Here is a 21,315-nt window from a genome sequence, read left to right on the forward strand (position 1 = left end):
GAAGTCACTGCAAAGAGAAGCCCACATACCACAACTAGAGAGTGGCCCGCACTCGGGGCAACTAGAGAAAGCCTGCTCGTAGCAATGAAGAACCAGCACAGCCACATATAAAATAAATAAATTAATTAATATTAAAAAAGAGTGTAGTCAAATTTACACTAAGTCAAACTGCCACCATTGGACTTTCTGATTAGGAGGAATAGGTGCCCTTTTGCTACATTTCTCTCCTTCTTCTTTTTCTAAAATCTTCAAATAATTTTATTTTGTGTTTTTAACATTTCTTAACAATACAAAAAGAATTTTGCTTTCAATAGAATATTTTTTTCTTAATTTTCACTGAAGCAATGTTATTGACTCTGCTTACTTTTTAAAATTGAAGTATAGTTGATTTACAATTTGTGTTGATTTCTCCTTACAGCAAAGTGATTCAGTTATAGATAAATATACACTCTTTTTTATATTCTTTTCTATGATGGTTTATTACAGGATATTGAATATAGTTCTCTGTGCTATACAGTATGTATGACCTTGTTGTTTATCCTAACTATGTATAATAGTTTGTATCCGCTAACCCCAAAACTCCCACTCCATCCCTTCTCCAGCTCTCTCCCCTTGGCAACCACAAGTCTGTTCTTTATGAGTTTGCTTCTGTTTCATACATAGGTTCATTTGCATCATATTTTAGATTCAACATATAAGTGGTATCACATGGTATTTGCCTTTCTCTAACTTACTTCACTTAGTATGATAATCTTTAGGTCCATCCATGGTGCTACAAAAGGCATTACTTCATTCTTTTTTATGGCTGAGTAGTCTTCTTCTGTTTAAAGATGAAGATTCCTTATCTTTGACTGTCTGCCTTTTCTCCCCTCTTGTTTCACTCTTATTTCTTTCCTTATTAATCTTATATTATAGAAATGTTACTGCAATTTGAGTTCACTGAGGCTTCCCCCCTTTCTCCGTAACTCATTTGTCCAGCAATTCATCCAATAAACATACCAGGGACTACGCTAGAGGTTGGAGATAGAGATGAGTAAGAACTGGCCCCTATTGTTGAGGAGCTCACAGTCTAGCATTTCCCCATTGTCTCCCTAAATGCATATTTCCTTTTCTTCATTCCAGGGTACTTTGTGTATGTGTGTGTGTGCACGTGCTTAGTCGCTCAGTCATACCTGACTCTTTGCGACCCCATGGATTGTAGCCCACCAGGCTTCTCTGTCCATGGGATTCTCCAGGCAAGAATACTGGAGTGGGTTGCTATTTCCTTCTCCAGGGGATCTTCCTGACCCAGGAATTGAACTCTCATTACTTCCCTGGTGGCTCAGATGGTAAAGCGTCTGTCTACAATGTAGGAGGCCCAGGTTTGATCCCTGGGTTGGGAAGATCCCCTGGAGAAGGAAATGGCAATCCACTCCAGTACTATTGCCTGGAGAATCCCACGGACAGAGGAGCCTGGTAGGCTACGATCCATGGGGTCGCAAAGAGTCGGACACGACTGAGCGACTTCACTTTCACTTTCACTCCTGCATTGCAGGCGGATTCTTTGCCATCTGCGCCACCAGGGAAGCCCAAGGGTACTTTAGAATGGTATAGAACATTACGTAAAAATCCATATGCTTCCAGAGTCGGTTCTAAAGAGTGAACATCACTCTAATCAAATGGCTGCCAAGTGAAAGTAAAAGTTGCTCGTTGTGTGTGACTCTTTGTGACCCCATGGAATAGTCCATGGAATTCTCCAGGCCAGAATACTGGAGTGGGTAGCTGTTCCCTTCTCCAGGGGATCTTCCCAACCTGGGATGGAACCCAGGTCTCCCAAACTGCAGGCGGATTCTTTACCAGCTGAGCCACCAGGGAAGTATCACCATTTGTTTAATCAAGTTATATGCAGCCTTGCCTGTCATGAAAAAATAATAAAAGTTTGACATCCGGCAGTAGTTAGTTAAGTAAAGCATGGCACATGCAAATGATGGAATAATCTACAGCTATTACAATTATGTTGTAGAACACACTGTACAAGATAATTTCTACTTTGAAAAAATATATATGTGAAAAGAAAACAAAGGACTGGAAGGATATACATCAAAAAGAGTAGTTGTATCTCTAGGTATGATGGGTAGGATAAAAGTGATCATTGCTTTCTTCAAACTTTCTATGCTTTTCAACATTTTTACAGTGAACATTTATATTTTTATAATCAGAAAAGTATATATATAACTAAAATGAAAGAACTCCCATTAAGACAGGGACTGAGTTTTTACCTGTTATGGTGTTTACAGAACTTTAGGACTGCTTTATAAACGGTGAATAACAAGTAATAGAACTCAGTACTATGTCATAACTGTAACAAGGCTGAAATGAGTGTTGAATTGCAGGCCACAGTCTTACTCAACACCTGCTCTATTGTCCCCCATCAGCTCATTCTATGTTAGAGCCTTTCATCTGTGGCTAATACATACTCAAACCTATTAAATATGGGCACTCTTCGCTTACTCAAAGAGAAATATATATGCATATATATATATATATATGTATTTTAACAACATGAAGGCTCCAGGGTATGAAGTCCCAAATCATTCATGAAATCAGCTCTGTTTCTCTTATAATACGAACAAGTATCTATTAAACACCTGCTATATGTCAGGCAAGTGTACATCTCACTTAATCTTAGTAGCATTGCTATATGAGATATCATTAAATTCACTCTTCCCAGTCATTTTCTTTTTTATATAATTGTATTTATTTATTTATTTTTGGCTGTGCTGGGTCTTCACTGCTGCTCGGGCTTTTCTCCAGTTGTGGCAAGCAGGGGCTACTCTCTAGTTGCAGTGCTCGGGCTTCTCATTCTGGTGGCTTCTCTTGTTGCAGAGCATGGGCTCTATAGCACTCAAGCCTCAGTAGTTGCGGCTCCTGGGCTCTAGAACACAGGCTCAACAGCTGTGGCCCACGGGTTTAGGACTTAGTTGGTCTGCAACAGGTGGGATCATCTTGGATCAGGGATTGAACCCGTGTCTCCTGCATTGGCAGGCAGATTCTCTACCACTGAGCCATCAGGGAACCCCTTTGCAGTAATTTTCTAAGCACATCTATATATAGAATTTTTCTACAAAGTTAGCATCATATTTTAACTCCTTTTGTAAAAAATGTAATATCAGAAGTGTTTTCATGTGTCATTTGTTTTTTTAATAGACTATTTTTAGAGTAGTTTTAGGTTTGCAGCAAAATAGAGCTGAAAGTACAGAGTTCCCATATACTCCCTGCCCTCCCTGCCTCCCAGCTCCACAGCCTCCCGTAACTATCAACATCCCCCACCAGCGTGGTACATCTGTTGCAACTGATGAACCTACACTGAGGCATTTGTTGTTGTTGTTCAGTTCCTAAGTCGTGTCCAACTCTTTGCCACCCTATCAACTGCAGCACGCCAGGCTTTCCTGTCCTCTACTATCTTCTAGAGTTTGATCAAGTTCATGTCCATTGAGTCGGTGATGCTATCTAACCACTGATCTTCTGCTACCCATTGGAAAAGACCCTGATGCTGGGAAAGATTAAAGGCAAAAGGAGAAAAGGGCGGCAGAAGATGACACATTAATATCATTCAAAACCCATACTTCAGGTAAGAGTTCACTTTTGTTGTGCATTCTATGGGTTCTAACATGTCACAAACATGTATTCACCATTACAGAATCATGCAGAATAGTTTCACTGCCTTAAAAATCCTCTGTGTATCATTAGTTTTTTCAAAAATGTGTTTAATGATTACATTTATTGTATGAATATAACCAAAGTTGATTTGACCAGTCCCCTATTATAGATTTAGATGGTTTTCTTATCTCTGTTTTAAAGATGAGAAAAATAAGACCTAGTGACTTGACAAGTGATGTATCCAAAGGCAACTGGCTAAAAAGAAGGCAGAGTTGAGATTAGAGTTCTGGTCTGTCTCCAGAACCCACACACTATACCTCTGAATACACCATCAACCCCCTTTAGATTGTCTCCCCTCAACTTGAAACCAGGCACAAGGATCACAACCAGAGCAGCCAAAGATCCAAGCATGTGTTGAGAAGGGCTGGCAATACAAAAGAACAAGGTGGCCCAACTGAGATGGAACAAACTGAAAATGCAAAAAGGAGGTACAGGGACAGAGAAATAAGAAAATGAGAGATGGTTACACAGTATACTGGTTAAGATAAAGAGAAAGCTGGGTTTGGGAAATCTAAAGGGGAAAATTCTTGCTTTTATCTCTGTGTATAGGAGAGAGCAAAGATAACCTCAAGGCCATGAGGGGAGCCAGGAAGGATAAGGTTTCTGAGAAAGTGAATGAGGCAAGGCAGGATAAGACTCCCAAGGACTACAAGGCTAGGGGAGGCTTAGTGTGGGAAGGAAGAAAGGCCCAGAGCAAAGAGGCAGGCCAGAGCAGGAACTGGACACCAAACCTAAAAATGTGTCGGGACTCCCTTCCAGCCCGAGCCTCTTCTAGTATCTCAGGATACTAAATACTCTCCAGCCCTTGGAGGTCGGAGAGGGGAAGTGGAGAGCGGGGACTGTAAAGTGCTCTAACTCTAATGAGGGCTGGGAATGGATCCTGGCACGCATTTTTTTTTTTTTTAAGCCAGTAGGGCTAATGCTAATACCCCCTCCCCCTACCCTACTTCTCTAGCTTCAACCCCAGCCACACCCACATGCTAAGGACCATCCAGGAGGGGGAGTGTGTGTTGTGTGTGTGTGCGCGCGTGCGCGTGCGTGCTCATGCCTAAGAGAGACAGAGAGACAGAGACAAAAAAGAGACTGGGGGAGAGAGTGTGCGCGGTGGGGGTGGGGGGTGGGGGACAAGGACAGAAAGGAGGGAGAAACAGAGAAAAAGGAGGAAGAAAATCTATCGGCCTCGGTGAGGAAAACTACTGAAGAGATAACTCAGGGGGCTCTTGGGGGAAGACTCAGGGAGAAGATCCCAGAACTTACCCTAAGACCATGGAAGGAGTGGGGGAGTGTCTTTGCAGGACCTGGTTTTGGGGTCACCAGGCAGTAACGGTTACTGCATAGGCGTTGTCATTGAGCCAGAGCCATTTAACCCGCCCTGAGTGGCTGCAGAGCAGGCTTAAGACACCCCACAACTCTGAGTCTCAGAATGGTTAGGAGGGCCCGAGGCTGCAGACAAGAGGAGGAGGGGCACGTGAGGGCTGGGTCCCTGCCTCCCCCCACCCTCCACTGTCACTCATTACCCCAGCAGTCGCCCAGGGGGCGGGCTCCGGAGAGGTGGGGTTGGGGGGAGGGTAATCTTGGCAGGCGCCTGCTGCATGGCGTAGGTAGGGACTGTTGAGGGGGGCGGACGCTGGGGGGTTGAACACGAGTGGGAAGCGGAGAGAGACACGAGGAGGGGGAGGGGACCGGGAACCATTTGAATGAGAGGAGGGGATCACGGGTAGAGTGGGCTCCAGGAGGTAGGGCGGGCACGGGTGTTGACGAGGGGCCAGACTCTTGAGCCAGGTAAGGGAAGCAGGTGCGTAGATTTGTTTTTTGTGGGTTAGTGTACTCGGCCCTTTGGTGGAAAAGGGGGTGCCTCCTTCCCCAGGGGCGGGCTTCCAAGCTCCGGAGGCTAGCTTTTCCTCAACTAACGGGGCCCCGGGCGGGGGCTCAAGCTCCATCTCCAGTGCCGACGTTCCACTCCGCAATTTCCAGGCGTCCATTGGGCTGGGAGTCTCGCGCCGGGGGCCGGCGCTGTCTCGCGAGCCCCCTCCTTGAGCCAGCCAATGGGGTTGGTTGCTGACGCCGCCCGCCCGCCTGGTGCATAGCGCTGGGCTCCGTGAGCGGCGCTGCCATTTAAAGGGGCCGCGACCCCTGTCCCGGCTGCTAGGGAGGGAGGTGGAGAAGGAGCGCGGGGCCGTCGCTGACTGCAGTTCTAGGCTTGTAGCGGTTACACTAACCCTGCCGCAGGTAGGGGTCGGGCCTGACTAAGCCGAAACGAACCTGCAAACAGGAGCTCGCAGTAGCCGGGAGGGGGGTCTGAAGAGAGACCGTAGCTCCAAAATGTCTTCCTGTAAATGCCTGCGGTGGGGGGTGGGCAACAGGAGAAGAAGGATCGGGGAGCAATAGGAAAGGGGGACTGGGCTTGAGGAAGTGGGCGACCCTGAAAGGTAACTGGGGGGAGGGGTTAGGAAAGGCAGTTGGGGGGGGCGAGGAAAGGGCTGAGGGACGACTATGCAACGCGGGGAGGGGGGGTGGGGCCAGACAGGGTGGGTAAAGACTGGGGAACTGGGGGGCTCTTGGAGAGAGGGGAGGGGAGATAGAAACTGAGACCGCGGGGGCGGGAAAGGCTCCTGGTGGCTACGGCCCTGGGAGACTCTAAGGGGGCGTTCAGCCGGAGTTGGGGGGGGGGAGTGAAAGGTGAAGGGGGAGGGGAACTGGGAGTTGCAATGGGGTGGCGGGGGCTAGGCGGGCGGGTGGAGCGCCTGAAGAGTGGGGGTACAGGGCCAAGGCGGGGAACGCTTCTTCCCACAGGGGGCGCTGTACTGGGGGGGAGGAGTGGTCATTCGCACTAAAACCTGTGGTAATGTTTGTCGATAGTGGTGGGGGCGGTTCAAGAGAAATCCAAGTGGATGGTGGGGTGTGTCCCAGAGCCTATATAAGAAGGAATTCTGGTGAAGACTACCTCTTCTGCCCTCTTTTCTACCCTTAATCTACAGCCCACATCCAGTCATCCTCATGGATCCCAGTGATTTCCCCAGTCCGTTTGACCCATTGACCCTGCCAGAGAAGCCCTTGGCTGGAGACCTTCCAGTAGACATGGAATTTGGAGAGGATCTACTGGAATCTCAGACTGCCCCAACTCGAGGATGGGCCCCCCCTGGCCCTTCTCCATCCTCGGGAGCCCTGGACCTGCTTGATACCCCTGCTGGCCTGGAGAAAGACCCTGGAGTCCTGGATGGAGCCACTGAGCTGCTGGGGCTGGGGGGGCTACTCTATAAAGCCCCCTCTCCCCCAGAGGTGGACCATGGTCCTGAGGGGACCCTTGCATGGGATGCAAGCGATCAGACCCTAGAGCCTGGACCAGGGGGCAGGACCCCTGAGGTGGTGCCACCTGACCCAGGGGCTGGGGCAAATCCCTCTTCACCTGAGGGGCTACTAGAGCCTTTGGCTCCAGATTCTCCAATAACTCTGCAATCCCCACATATTGAAGAGGAGGAGACCACCTCCATAGCTACAGGGAGAAGGGGCTCCCCTGGGCAGGAGGAGGAGCTTCCCCAAGGGCAACCACAGAGCCCAAATGCCCCCCCCAGCCCTTCAGTGGGAGAGACTCTGGGGGATGGAATCAACAGTTCTCAGACCAAACCTGGGAGCCCTAGCCCCCCTGCACACCCTTCCTTGCCAGGTAGGTTGCCTGATCAGCTGGAAAATCAAGGCTGGGGGATGGTAAGGAGGTGGCTGTGTGTTTGGGGAAGAAGTCGGGGTGGAGAGTAGGGATGTGTATGGAGGAGTTAGGGGTTTGGAAAGGAGGAATGGGGATGTGGTGAAGAAGATGAAGGAAAGTAGGGAGGGAGAAGCTCAGTGGCTCTGGAGGAAAAATAGGGGCAAGGTTTCAGGGGGTGGGTTGAGAAGACTGGATTTTGTGGGAGAGAGTCCCTTTTTCTTCTCCCGGTGGGCTTTTGGTTACCAGGGTCCTCCTTCCTTCAGGACTTGGGGAGGACACCACGCTTCTTGGTTCTAAGATCTTTCTGTTTTATTCTAGATGTGAGTGGGGTTTCTGGGTTTGATGAATGATGCTAGGTTCTGGAGCCAAGTGCAGAGTGCTTTCAGAGGAATGGTAGACATGCAGGGCCTAGGATTGTGTCTCTGATAGTCAGAGACTTAAGAGGCTTGCATTTCTTCCCAGTTCTACCTAACACAGTGCCTCTCCCAGGTTGTGACCAGGGTCTTAGGGCTTATATAACCACCTGAGTCCAGGGGAACCTCCCCATACATTATTGCTTCCTTTTCCCCTTGCTACCTTTGGGTGGTTGCATTTGTTTTTGTTGATAAACTATAAATTCTTGAAAGGGATGTTACCTGTATTTCCTTAACTCCCAACCATTGGGATAGAAAGCTGGTGGGAAGGTAGGATTGTTTTTTCATGGAGAATAGCTGCAGCCCGCCCCCCCCCCCCCACTTAGTGCAGAGCTCGAGGTAACCCTGAGAGGGGCCTCAAGAAGCCACAGGCACGCGAGTTTTCCCTTTCAGTTTTGAGTAAGTTCTTCCCCAGGAATGGAGGCGGGGGTTGAGCCAGGGAGGGGGTGGTGAGGGCAGGCTCAAGAATTAGGCTGCTTTCTGCTTCCTTTGCAGGAGATGGCCTGACTGGGAAGGCGAGTGAGAAGCCGCCTGAGAGGGTGAGGGGGGAGGGGATTGGAAGGAGTCTGGTTCCCCCTATAGCTCTGGGAAGGGCAGACCCTTCATTTTCCCTCCCAGATGTTGTTCTGTGGAGAGTGTATGTGAGGAGAGTTAGGAGGAGGGAGGGAGCACTTGTGTCTATTGCTTCTTAAGGAGAAAGTCCAGCCTCCTTTTCTCCCCTCCTCCTAAGGGCTGGGCCCAGGGTCCCTACTCTCTCGCCCCCTCCCATCTCTGTACACCCCCCAAACCCTGTACTAGTGCAGCTGGCCCTTTAGCCTGCCCCTGGTGTCAGCTTTCCTCCCCATGTTTCCAAGGTGCAGAAGAGAAGCGAGCGCGTTAGAAGAGTAGAGCCTCCAAAACCTGAGGTTGTGGATTCCACTGAAAGCAGTGAGTAGGACTTGAAGTGTAACCGGGTGGGATGTAGCCGGCATGGATCTCCCAGCTCCTATGGTGCTGCACACCATGCAGAATGTGAAGCGCCTATCTCTGCCCTGGATTGGCATGGGAACCTGGGGCAGTGGGGGAAATTGAAAACAAGAGCAGTGAGAATGGAGTTTCCTGTTTCAGCTCTGCCATCCCTGTCCCCGAATCTTCTCACTTGGATCCCTACCTTCCCTTCCCTAGGACATTACAGAGTAACTAAGGGATGGTGACACCAGTAGCTTGAGATTCCAGTGTAATAGGGGCAGAGTGGAAAGCCAAGAACCATGGGGATTGGGGATCCCAGGATCAGCTGAACTACCTGCAGGTCAGGTGATGGCTGGAGGCCTGGTCCCTTAGCCTTTTCTCCCCACGCACCACCGCCCCCTCCCCCCCGCCCAGTTCCAGTGTCAGATGAGGATTCTGATGCCATGGTAGATGATCCCAATGATGAGGACTTCGTGCCATTCCGGCCCCGGCGCTCTCCTCGCATGTCTCTACGCTCGAGTGTGGCACAGAGGGCCGGGCGCTCTTCAGTAGGCACCAAGATGACGTGCGCCCACTGCCGGACACCGCTGCAGAAGGGCCAGACGGCCTACCAGCGCAAGGGGCTGCCTCAGCTCTTCTGCTCTTCATCCTGCCTCACCACTTTCTCCAAGAAGCCCTCTGGCAAAAAGACCTGCACCTTCTGCAAGAAGTACGTGAGGGTCTGGGGCTGTGGGGAGAGCAGGGATCAGGCCGGGAGTAAAGGGTGAGACAGATTCTGTTGGCAAGACCCTAGCACCATACGGGATAGAGGCAGTTCACTAATAGGAAGGGTGTCTGACAATGTTTTTGATTCTGTGGTCATTGATCCCAGAGGAGGAAGGTGGAGGCTCATGAAATGAAGGGGTGGTATCGACTAAATGTACAAACCTGTCCCCACCTCCAGGGAGATCTGGAACACCAAGGACTCAGTTGTGGCGCAGACCGGTTCGGGAGGTTCCTTCCATGAGTTCTGCACATCCGTCTGTCTCTCCCTGTATGAGGCCCAGCAGCAGCGCCCAATCCCCCAGTCTGGGGATCTTGCTGATGCCACTCGCTGCAGCATATGCCAGAAGACTGGAGAGGTGAGGAAGCTGGATGGGGGCTGACTTGCAGAGCCTGGCCAGCCCTGAGCCGCCCCTGCAATCCTGGGGCTGCAGGGGCCAGGCCCTGTGGATGAGGGATGTGGGGAGGGGGAAGCAGCCATCGTGAGGGAGTGGATTCAAGGCTAGAGCTTCTCCAGGATTGTGTGCAGCTGGCCATCCTTGCCTCCCAGGACCTCAGCATCAAGTCGACATCCTGATGTGCAGGTTGGGGGGTCCCTGGGCCCACTGTCTGCTGTAAAGGTCTAGGGTGAGGTGGGGCGGGCCATCCTTGCACCAGGGTGGGTGGTGGTGGCCAGGCCCCAGCTCAGGGTGTGTGTGTGTGTGTGTGGCAGGTCCTGCATGAGGTCAGCAATGGCAGCGTGGTGCACCGGCTCTGCAGCAATTCTTGCTTCTCCAAATTCCGGGCCAACAAGGGACTGAAAACCAACTGTTGTGACCAGTGTGGGGCTTACATCTACACCAAGACTGGGAGCCCTGGCCCCGAGCTCCTCTTCCACGAGGGCCAACAAAAGCGGTTCTGCAACACAACCTGCTTGGGGGCATACAAGAAGGTGGGGCCGAGGGAGTAGTGCATTAGAGGGCTGTGGAAGGGGGTGTGGTCCTTGGGTGAGAAATAAAGGTGCCTGACGGGTCGAGGGCTGGGAGAAATAAAACAAATAAAGGGGGTTTCAATTGTATCTGTTATGTTTTATTTTTGAAGCTGGCTGGTGGACACACAGGTGTTTGTTAATCTCATCATCTATTCTTTTTTGTATGCCTGAAATATCTCATGTTTTAAAAATTTTAAAAATAAAAGTGAAGGGACAAATCCAGCCTCAGCCTCTCCTTCCCCATCCTCACAGAAAAACACACGGGTGTACCCATGTGTCTGGTGCAAGACCCTGTGTAAGAACTTTGAGATGCTATCCCATGTGGACCGTAATGGCAAGACCAGCTTGTTCTGTTCCCTGTGCTGTACCACTTCTTACAAAGTGAAGCAGGCAGGGCTCACTGGTAGGTGCAAAGCCCTCTTCTCTGAGACCCCTGCTGGCCTTCCTTCTACCTCCCATACTCCTCCTATAGTAACCCCTGCTGCCCAACTTCGGCCCCAACCACACTCTCCCGTGGATTTCCCGTTCCATCTCTGCACTGCCTTACACCTGCTGTGTGTTCTCTCTTTCTCTCTCTCTTTCTCTCCCTCTCCTTCTCTCTCTGTCCTTTTCTCTCTGTGCCCCAGGCCCTCCCCGACCCTGCAGCTTCTGCCGCCGCAGCCTCTCTGACCCCTGTTACTACAACAAGGTTGATCGCACAGTCTACCAATTCTGCAGCCCCAGCTGCTGGACCAAGTTCCAGGTACTCCAGACCCTGGACGAGGGATAATGGGTGTGGCAATAGAGAGGGTATGAGATCTGGGGTAGGTAGGCCTGGGCAGAGCAAAGAGCAAGCCTGACTTCCCCTCCCTCCGCCAGCCCACTGCACACATCTTGGCCCTCCCTTGTTTGTCTTCCTTCCCTCCAGCGCACGAGCCCCGAGGGGGGCATTCACCTGAGCTGTCACTACTGCCACAGCCTCTTCAGTGGCAAGCCTGAGGTCTTGGACTGGCAGGTAAGATCCCCACCCCCACCCATGTTTTGCTACATGACCAGACGTCTGTCTGAAGGGGTCCTTCTGCTTGGCTCTCGCTGGGTCCAGATGTCGCAGCCCTGTTCCCCAACCCCATGCCCCGTCCCAGGACCAGGTGTTCCAGTTCTGCTGTCGTGATTGCTGTGAGGACTTCAAGCGCCTCCGGGGTGTGGTGTCCCAGTGTGAGCATTGCCGGCAGGAGAAACTCCTGCATGAGAAGCTCCGATTCAGTGGGGTGGAGAAGAGCTTCTGCAGTGAAGGTAAGGAGATGGGGAAGGGCCAGAGAGTCCTGTACCTTGCAGCTGGGAAGAACAGCAGATTAAGTAAGGTAGGCTTGCAGGGTGGTCCATTCTGCTCAGGACACTCTGGAGGCTGTTAAACGTTTCAGGTGCACTGCCTTGAGAAAGTTGGGTCTCATGGCCACATGGAGATCTCATGTCTCTGGACTCTTCTCTGTTGCCCCCTTTCCAGGCTGTGTGCTGCTATACAAACAGGACTTCACTAAGAAGCTGGGATTATGCTGTATCACTTGTACTTATTGCTCCCAGACCTGCCAGCGCGGAGTCACCGAGCAGCTGGATGGCAGCACCTGGGACTTCTGCAGCGAGGACTGTAAGAGCAAGTACCTGCTGTGGTACTGCAAGGTAAGGGGGGCTGCATGTCACAAAGGAAGGAAAGGGCAGCAAGGAGCACGGGCTGTTGTGCCATCATCAGGCTGTGGGTCCATCTCCAGGGAGGAGGTTCCGACTAGCCCAGCTTCCGTAGAGTGGCATGGCTTATCCCAGGGCAAGGGACCCAGCACATTTTAGGGAGGCAGGTCTGACCACCCTGTCAACACCCTCAGGCTGCCCGGTGCCATGCCTGTAAGCGCCAGGGGAAGCTGCTGGAGACCATCCACTGGCGTGGGCAGATCCGTCATTTCTGCAACCAACAGTGTCTGCTGCGCTTCTACAGCCAGCAGAACCAACCCAACCTGGATACCCAGAGTGGGCCTGAGAGCCTCCTGAACAGTGAGTCCTGGGCAGGGGGCACAGTTTGTTAGAACTGGCCTGGACTCCTCTGACCCTGGGCCCAGCCCCTTTCTTCTTCCTCTCCTGCTTTCACCTCATCCCTGGCCAGAGCTCCTGTTTCTGTGTTGTTTTTTAGCTTCTGAACTGTGCAGGTACTAGAGGAATCTCATTTAAAGGTTCTGAGAGCTTTTAAAAAGGGGTTCTGAGAGTTAGATCCTACTGATTTTCTATAAGGTATATATTGTAAGGAATGGGTACCTGCCCTGGTAGAGTGGGGCATATAGGGGTTGTGGTTAGTTTTCAGAAAGAAGGAAGTGTCAACACAAGCTCAACGTAAACACCTTTAGGGAGAATGAAGACTATTGTCATTTCTAGAATATCACCACGGCACCTCCACACTCCAGGGGTACTACACTCCTGATGGCCATTTAACGGAAGGTCTCAAATTATGGGTTATTGGGGAAGCAATGTTTTTAATCCTTCTTGGCAGCCGGGAGCAAAGAATCTTTTTGGCCACTATTGCTGGGACCTAGAGAAGATTAAAGCTGGGGTGGAGTGAAGGGAAAATTCTAGACTTACCATTCACATTCGGAGTTCTCTTAACAAAGCCCTCCTGGAGCAGGGGTGAGGAAAACAGAGAGCTAGTGCCTCAGATGAGAGCATTCATTTGTTTTGATCTACAGGTCAGTCTTCTGAGGCAAAGCCCCAGACACCCTCTCAAACCAAAGTGGAGAACAGAAACACCATAAAGACCCTACAGGAAAATGGAAATCTGGGCAAGGTCAAGGCAAGAGCCAAGGGGGAAGATGGTCTCAAAGGGGTTACTGTAGCAGTGGTACTCACGTTCCTTTGTGTTTGCAGATCCCTGTGAAGACCCGACCAGCCCCTGCTGCTCCCACTCCTCCACCACCACCGCCACCACCCCCAGCAGCACCCCGCAAAAACAAAGCTGCTATGTGTAAACCACTGATGCAGAATCGGGGGGTCTCCTGCAAGGTGGAGATGAAGTCCAAAGGGAGTCAGACAGGTGAGCGAGGGTACCAAGGTGCCACAGGCTGTATTTCGTGGTCTTAGGCCTCCTCCTATGCCTGGGAGCTGGACAAGGGAGTTTCTTAGATGGCTGAAGTGTCCTGCATATTGTTCTGGAGTCCCAGGGTCATCTGTCTACCTTTGTTTCAAGGACAGCTTTGTGATACTGAGCACATGTTAGAGCTTTTGGGGGTGATGAACAAGTATCAGGTCCTGGGGTGGATGTGACTCATCTGCCAGGGTCTCTGAGAAGACCCCTTTCTTGTCAACAGAAGAGTGGAAGCCACAGGTGATCGTGCTGCCCATCCCAGTGCCCATCTTTGTGCCAGTGCCTATGCATCTGTACTGCCAGAAAGTCCCGGTGCCTTTCTCAATGCCTATCCCGGTGAGTGTTCCTGCCCTTCCTGCTGGGGGCCTCTTTCACTTTTCCAGGCTGGAGGCCACCACCCCGACTCCCTCCCTCTCACTAGCTGTTCATCTCATGTGCTAGTGTGGTTCTTGGCATTTAGTTGGGATTCATGCCTCCAGGTGCCTGTGCCCATGTTCCTGCCCACTACCTTGGAGAGCACAGACAAGATTGTGGAGACCATTGAGGAGCTGAAGGTGAAGATCCCGTCCAACCCCTTGGAGGCCGATATCCTGGCTATGGCAGAGATGATCGCAGAGGCCGAGGAGTTGGACAAGGCCTCATCTGACCTTTGTGGTATGCCATGGGCAGCGGTGGTAACGGAGACAGGGTGCTGCCAGTTTGTGTCGGCCTAAGGGGGTGGAGAATGGTGATCTTGTTGCCTGGTGGGATGGGGGAACAGTTGGGATCAGCCCCTGAAAGCCTTTGGGGGGTGCCAAGGAAGAGCTGCAGAGACTGAGCCAACCTCCCTGCCACCTAGATCTTGTGAGCAACCAGAGTGCAGAGGGACTTCTGGAAGACTGTGACCTGTTTGGGCCAGCTCGGGATGATGTCCTGGCCATGGCCGTCAAGATGGCCAATGTGTTGGATGAGCCTGGACAAGACTTGGAGGCAGACTTCCCCAAGAGTGAGTAGGATTCAGGGTGTGCCCACTGCATATAGTAGCATGTGCACCGTCAGGAAAGAAATGTTGCTTGTGACCCCAAGAATGACCCTAAACAGAAGACTCTCACAGAGAGCAGTGCCAGAGATACCAGGACACTTTTCTACACTTGAGTCTTGTTTTGTTTTTGTTTTTGTTTTTTTTTTTTTTTCTTTTTGTAGTTGTTATAAAACACATAACATAAAATTTACCAACTTAACCATGTTTAAGTTTATAATTCAGTAGTGTTAGGAATCTTCCCAGTGTTGTGAATTTTATGTGTACATGCCTGTGAGCACGTTCTTTGTGTATAGCTTTGTCCTGTTGACTATAATGAAGATGTCTGGGAGGCTCATCTCAAGTCAAGTGGACAAGTAGTGGGAGTGAGGTGGGAGGACTACAGGGTTGAGGTCTTAAAAAATCGATTTCTTCTTCCTTTCCCCTCTAGATCCTTTGGACATTAACCCCAGTGTGGACTTCCTCTTTGATTGTGGCCTGGTAGGGCCTGAGGACGTGTCTACTGAACAAGACCTTCCCCGAGCCATGAGGAAGGTGAGGACTAGAGCTTCTATATCCACAGAAGAGGGATGGAGGCATGAAGGGCAGTGGGGTGGGTGTGGGGCTTTCATAGCCAAATCAGAAGCCTTAGTTTCCCCTTCCCTAGCCTCCTTTCTCTACCACTGTGTACATTGTGTTGTGTTATTCACTCAATCATGTCCGACTCTTTGCAACCCCATGGACTGTAGCCCACCAGGCTCCTCTGTCCATAGAATTCTCCAGGCAAGAATACTGGAGTGGGTTGCCATTCTATTCTCCAGAGACTGTGTGCATTAAGGTACAGCCAAACTCTAGTTTCTCCCCAGTTCATCAGAGCTCATCAGAGCTGTTCCTGGGGTCCTGTGCTGTGGAAGCTTGCTGCATTCTTAAATTGGTCCCACCCCGCCCTGGTGGTGAACACTGTCCTGACTTGCTTCCACAGTGCTCCTTGCCTTACCTCTGCTACCCACTCCTTTCTCTTCCTCTCCAGGGTCAAAAGCGGCTGGTGCTTTCAGAGAGCTGTTCCCGGGACTCCATGAGCAGCCAGCCTAGTTGTACTGGACTCAACTATTCCTATGGTGTCAATGCTTGGAAGTGCTGGGTGCAGTCGAAATATGCCAATGGAGAAACTAGCAAGGGTGATGAGCTGCGCTTTGGCCGTAAGTACCCAGGGGAGGAGGGGAAGGGGAGAGGGAGCAGGGCTGCGATTCAGCTGAAGGTGTCCATAGGGCATCCTGTGCAGATGTAGAGGAGTTGCAGAATAAGGGGAGATGCCATCTAGGTTTCAAGGCTGAAGGTTCTTTGTGTGATTGTTGGGTTTGTTCTGGAGCTGGATGTAACTAAGGGATGAAGGGGTTAATGATGGAGCTAAGGGAAATTCTCCATGTGGGGCTGTCTTAATGCCAGCTACCTCCACTGTGTATCTTTGCAGCCAAACCTATGCGTATCAAGGAGGATATTCTGGCCTGCTCAGCTGCTGAACTCAACTACGGTTTGGCCCAGTTTGTGAGAGAAATCACTCGACCCAACGGTGAACGATATGAACCTGATAGCATCTACTATCTGTGTCTTGGCATCCAACAGGTACCACTGACATGCCGCCTCACTTGTCGTAACTCAGCACAGTAGGCAGGGTCCTACCTGAAATGATTCTGTCCCACTTCCTGTTCCTCACCTCGTCTGCTGCCTTGAGCAGGCATCTCCTACTCCAGACAGGACAAGAAATGACAATACTCTACTAAAATCAAAGCTGCATTCCAGGACTGTTGACCAAGGAGGCAGTATTCATTGCTGTCTGGATTGCTTTGTCGTCCTCAAACCCATGCTCGGAGGGGACGGATGGGCAGAGCGAGGTCTCCTGAATGGTGGGGTAATGTTTGGTTTCCATGGGGAGAAGTCAAACGTGCCTTAGCTGACAAAGGGGTGTGGGCTTGTGAAGAAGCAGCTGTGATACGTCTCTTCCAAACTGTCTTCTCCTCCAACAGGGCCTCAGCACCTGAGAGCTGTAGGTTTACCTGGGGAAAACCACTCTGGATCACTTAATCCAGCAACTGTTTCCCATGGTCTCCTAATTGTCCAGGTCACCATGCCTGAGGCCGTTGGCATCATTGTCTTTCCTCTAGGGTCCAGAGTCTAGCTGTATGTGTGTCTGTTTTTCTTTTTCCAGTATTTGTTGGAAAATAACCGAATGGTGAACATTTTCACGGACCTTTACTACCTGACTTTTGTTCAAGAACTCAACAAGTCTCTGAGTACCTGGCAGCCCACGCTCCTCCCTAACAGTAAGGGCCAGGGACTTGGCAACCCGTCTGCCCTTTGCTCTATTCTTCCAGTGTACCACTCCGAGCCCTGGACTCTTGGGTCTGCCACTCTTCACAAAAGGGTCTGAGTACAGGAGTGTGTAGTTGGGTGCCTTGGGGTTTAGAGCTAGGGGAATCAGAGCCCCTGTCCTTGAACATGAGGAGGGGATCAAGCCTTAGGTCTGAAGAGCTATCTCTGGGACCAAAAAAGTGACCAGGGTTGAGTGGTAAGTGAAGAAAGAAGGACGTTGGACTCCTGAAGGTTTACATGAGTGAAGCTCCTAATGCAGGTGGAAACTGGGGGGAAAAAATTCCCCCCAACCCCACCAAAAGCCAACAAACAAATCCAGTCCTCCTGTGCAGTATAGCAAGGTGTCAGGGTTTTACATGTGGTGGTCCTTTAGTGACCAAACGAGTCTGGTGTGCTCGGTGCTTGTGAGTGGAATGTGTGGGAGCAAAGGGGACAGGTGTGGGTAGCCAGTCCCTCCTGACAGCCTCTCCCCCTTGCCTTTGCAGATACGGTGTTCTCCCGAGTAGAGGAAGAGCACCTCTGGGAGTGTAAGCAGCTGGGGGTCTACTCACCCTTTGTCCTTCTCAACACCCTCATGTTCTTCAACACTAAGTTTTTTGGGCTTCAGACAGCTGAGGAACACATGCAGCTCTCCTTCACCAATGTGGTCCGGCAGTCCCGCAAGTGTACCACCCCTCGGGGCACCACCAAGGTGGTGAGCATCCGCTACTATGCTCCTGTCCGCCAGAGGAAAGGGCGAGGTATGATGCTGCCCCCGCCTTTGCTTTTCCTCCCCCTCTGCTTTCCCCTTCCCTGCCCCACCATACCACCAGGTTGGCCCTCTCCATTATCTCTAGCTTCCCTATCCTTCCATTCCTGGTTTCCAGAAAAAAGGAACAACAACCAGTCCTTCAATCTGCTGGGAAGTGATTATTGCATATAGGAGGTTGCCCAGTTGCCTGTTTCCTGCCTTTCCTCATTTCAGGGCAATTTACTTTTTAGGAGGTGTGGTGGACAGGTGGGAAGCTGCTGGGTGTGTTTGGCTGAAGGGGGAGTTGACAAGAGTGAATGACAGGCTTTCCATGGCTCTGCTGCTGGGCGTAACTGCCACAGTACCTTGGTTTCTATTCTGGCCCTGGAATCAGTTCCCAAGGTCCCTTTTGGACCTGAGACTCTACCAGGACTAATGTGTGGGGTGCTGGAGCCATTGCTGTTGGTCCCAGAAAGCAGCCCTGATTTTACAGTAGGGTCTGTTTTGTCAGTTTGTCCATGTGACTTCTGAGATCACCTCTTTAGGAAATCAACTTTGGGAAGATGATAGAGAGTGTTTTAACAGTGAGAACCAGGGCGCCCTTCAGAGCAGTACATTGCAGAATGTTGAGTTGGTGCAGAGAGACTGACTGACTCTTCTGCCTTTATTTCTCCATGAGCCCATTTTGTGTCCTGAGGCCTTCAACCTGTGCCCTGGACTGTGCTCTTGGAGATCTGTCGTTGAGACTGCACTTTTAATGAGTCCAGGTCATTTGCCTACTCCACAGACACAGGTCCTGGGAAACGGAAGAGAGATGATGAAGCCCCCATTTTAGAGCAGCGTGAGAACCGCATGAATCCCCTCCGCTGCCCTGTCAAGTTCTATGAATTCTATCTCTCAAAATGGTGAGTTGGCAGGTTCGCAGGAATGGCATCAGCCTGGGGACGCACGGGCTCTACTTCTCCCAGTTACTGACCTCTGTCCACCTGCCCCCCTCCTGCCCCCACCATTGCAGTCCTGAAAGCCTCCGGACGCGCAATGATGTGTTCTACCTGCAACCTGAGCGGTCCTGCATCGCTGAGTCACCTCTCTGGTATTCTGTGATCCCCATGGACCGCAGCATGTTGGAGAGCATGCTCAATCGCATTCTGGCTGTGCGTGAGATTTATGAGGAGCTGGGTCGTCCCGGGGAGGAAGACCTAGATTGAGCCCACATGCTTCCCGTATCCATCTTCCACGACGTCTGTCCCACGGCCACGTCCCACAGGGCAACAGGCCCAGGAACCGATGCTACTCATTCTGAAGGGCCCTGACTGCCCTTTTCTACTCATCCATTCCCTGCCTTCCCTAGGAATCCCTGGCTTTTACCTTCTCCCAAACCACTTGACGACCACAAGGCCCCAGTCCTCTGTACTGAGAGACTGGTCTCCCAGTGATGGGCAAAAACCAGCTAGGCCGTTTTCTTCATGTTTCAGAGTAAACTCCTGGGGCCAAACTCTGAGTGAAGTGTTCATAGCTCTGGTGATCCTGTTGGCTTTGGGTTTCCTGACCCATCCCACATAGGTCAAGGCCCTTGTTCCTAGGTTTGGCCGAGGGAAGAACCCAGCTGCCTTCTCAACCTTGTGCCCACTCACTTCTCTACTCTTCCCTGGTCACAAACTAAAGGGTCTTGTATGAAAGATATGAAAGAAACTATGAAAGTAATGAAGAGACCATTTACCTAAAACACAGAGCTTAGGCACTCTTCCCTCCCACAAGATAATTGGTGGTTGGAAGCCCCTCACTACCTTGTTCCTCCTCCCCACCCCAGCAAGCACCAACGCTTGGTGCTGCAATTTAAAAAATCTTCTAAATGCTTTTTTTCCTTCAAAGGCAGAGAATGACTCTTAAGTATGGGGAGAAGACTCCTGTCCCCTTGGTTTATGTGTTTGTCTCTCTGCCATCTTAGGTTGGCATGAGCCATGGTGTCAACATGCTTAGCGGCTTTCTGTAACTGCCTCCCTTTAGTTCAGTGGACAGAGTTCCGAAGGCAAAAACCACCTTCTGACTTGGGTTGGGGCTGGGTTCCCCACTCTTGTTCTTCCCCCATTGTAAGAGCCAGGCCAAGCCTGTGGGGGCCCTGAGTCATGCAGGATGGGATCTGTGGTCAAAGGATAGGTGAAGAATTGTGGGCATGGGTCCTGCCCCCACTGCCTCCATCTTTTCTCTTCCCCATCTTGCCTCTGTAGTTGCAGAAAACTCTTAGCGTCCGGCAAAGGGGGTACCTAGTTCTTTCCCTGTTGGCTTTGCTGTTCCCCAGCCTCCTTTTTGTGTTTTTATAACTGTCACCAGTTTAGCCACTGTTTAAATTGTATATATTGTTCTGAGGCACCTGGCCTGTCCCTTCAGTGAGCCATGCCCACCTTGTGTTGTAGTGAGAAGCTGTTGTCACGACTAACCTTCTGTCTCTGGAATTGTTTCAAATAAAGAGTTAAAATTGTCTTTTGCCTTCTATTGGGGAGGGAGAGCAATGTTTTGTTTTTGTTTGTTTTTTTTTGGGAGAGCAGTGTTTTGAGGGGTGAATGATACAGTGGAGCAATGCTGGACCACTTCAGATCTCTCAAGGTGTAAAGTGAGGTGTCCCACTGCAGGCTGAGAATCATTTTTATCCATCTCACTGAATGAATCCACTAGGAATATGGTCCTTGTTATAACAAGTTTACAAACACTCAAGAGAAAGATTTATGCAGCAGCTATCTATTAAGGACCTACTTACTACGTTTAAGGACCTAGTTTCAGATTATACATTTCAGAGAAGACAGATGAACTAGACTGAGATCCTATCCCCAGCAGGTTCCCAGGCTAGAGTGGGGAGAGAACAGTGAACAGTTAGCTGAGAGACTAGCAGAATGAAATACAATACCTAGTGCTATGGGACGGAGAAGGCAATGGCACCCCACTCCAGTACTCTTGCCTGGAAAATCCCATGGATGGAGGAGCCTAGAAGGCTTCAGTCCATGGGGTCGCTGAGGGTCGGACATGACTGAGCGACTTCACTTTCACTTTTCACTTTCATGCATTGGAGAAGGAAATGGCAACCCACTCCAGTGTTCTTGCCTGGAGAATCCCAGGGACGGGGGAGCCTGGTGGGCTGCCATCTATGGGGTTGCACAGAGCGACTTAGCAGCAGCAGCAGCAGCAGCAGCAGTGCTATGAGAAAGCGAGGAATAAGGAAGTCATTTCAGGTTTATAGGGGGGTTGTGTGCAAGTTCACTGAGGGAGGTGGCAGTTGACCCGGGTCTCAGTAAGTAGGAGGGGTTGGGGACCAGCACAATCAAAGGCTGTGATTTCCGATGAGGGGGTGAGGGGATCAGATGTGTTGCTTTAGGGAGGAGATCTCCAGGACAATATGGAGGGTCGGGGGTAGGGTAGATCAGAAGGCCAGGACATCAGTGGAAGGATTGTAGCTAAAATTCTGTGAGCCTCAATGGGGACAGAGAAGAAAAAGAGGATGAATTCAAAATGAGTTTCAGACATTTTGAAGGTCAAGTCTGTAGGCTATGGAAGAGAGGGAAGAATCAAACATGAAATCCAGGTTTCTAGCCTTGATGACTGGAAAAGTGAGACATCTTTTTTAAAAAACA

At 50.7% G+C, this 21,315-nt stretch overlaps 1 protein-coding gene across 5 annotated transcripts; it reads left to right on the top strand.

Annotated features, from left to right (window-relative positions):
- The first annotated feature begins 4,751 nt into the window (after positions 1–4,751).
- ZMYM3 (zinc finger MYM-type containing 3) lies at positions 4,752–20,172 on the top strand. 5 transcript variants are annotated; one of them, XM_055564050.1, is made up of 25 exons: positions 4,752–4,882; positions 6,678–7,363; positions 8,311–8,354; positions 8,670–8,742; positions 9,178–9,472; positions 9,707–9,884; positions 10,238–10,456; positions 10,748–10,898; positions 11,122–11,237; positions 11,403–11,489; positions 11,617–11,767; positions 11,979–12,151; positions 12,352–12,517; positions 13,201–13,298; positions 13,379–13,544; positions 13,819–13,931; positions 14,075–14,249; positions 14,434–14,580; positions 15,044–15,147; positions 15,623–15,791; positions 16,064–16,215; positions 16,799–16,913; positions 17,448–17,702; positions 18,480–18,597; positions 18,708–20,172. In XM_055564050.1, exons 2-25 carry the CDS (start codon positions 6,697–6,699, stop codon positions 18,898–18,900), a joined length of 4,125 nt encoding a protein of 1,374 aa, XP_055420025.1. In that variant the 5' UTR covers positions 4,752–4,882; positions 6,678–6,696; the 3' UTR covers positions 18,901–20,172. The 5 variants fall into 5 exon arrangements, with proteins under 5 accessions (XP_055420025.1, XP_055420024.1, XP_055420023.1 ...); XM_055564049.1 differs by lacking the exon at positions 4,752–4,882 and adding an exon at positions 5,223–5,300; XM_055564048.1 differs by lacking the exon at positions 4,752–4,882 and adding an exon at positions 5,794–5,928.
- The last annotated feature ends 1,143 nt before the right edge of the window (positions 20,173–21,315 follow it).

Source organism: Bubalus kerabau, chromosome X, assembly GCF_029407905.1.
Source record: "Bubalus kerabau isolate K-KA32 ecotype Philippines breed swamp buffalo chromosome X, PCC_UOA_SB_1v2, whole genome shotgun sequence".
NCBI lineage: Eukaryota > Metazoa > Chordata > Mammalia > Artiodactyla > Bovidae > Bubalus > Bubalus kerabau.

Bases quoted from the DNA above. Each gene is read 5' to 3' on its own strand.
- ZMYM3 (XM_055564050.1), top strand. From the start codon at position 6,697: ATGGATCCCAGTGATTTCCCCAGTCCGTTTGACCCATTGACCCTGCCA. The intron at 8,743-9,177 runs GTGAGTAGGACT...CCCCCCGCCCAG, and splicing joins TGTGGATTCCACTGAAAGCA to TTCCAGTGTCAGATGAGGAT. The intron at 12,152-12,351 runs GTAAGGGGGGCT...CAACACCCTCAG, and splicing joins ACCTGCTGTGGTACTGCAAG to GCTGCCCGGTGCCATGCCTG.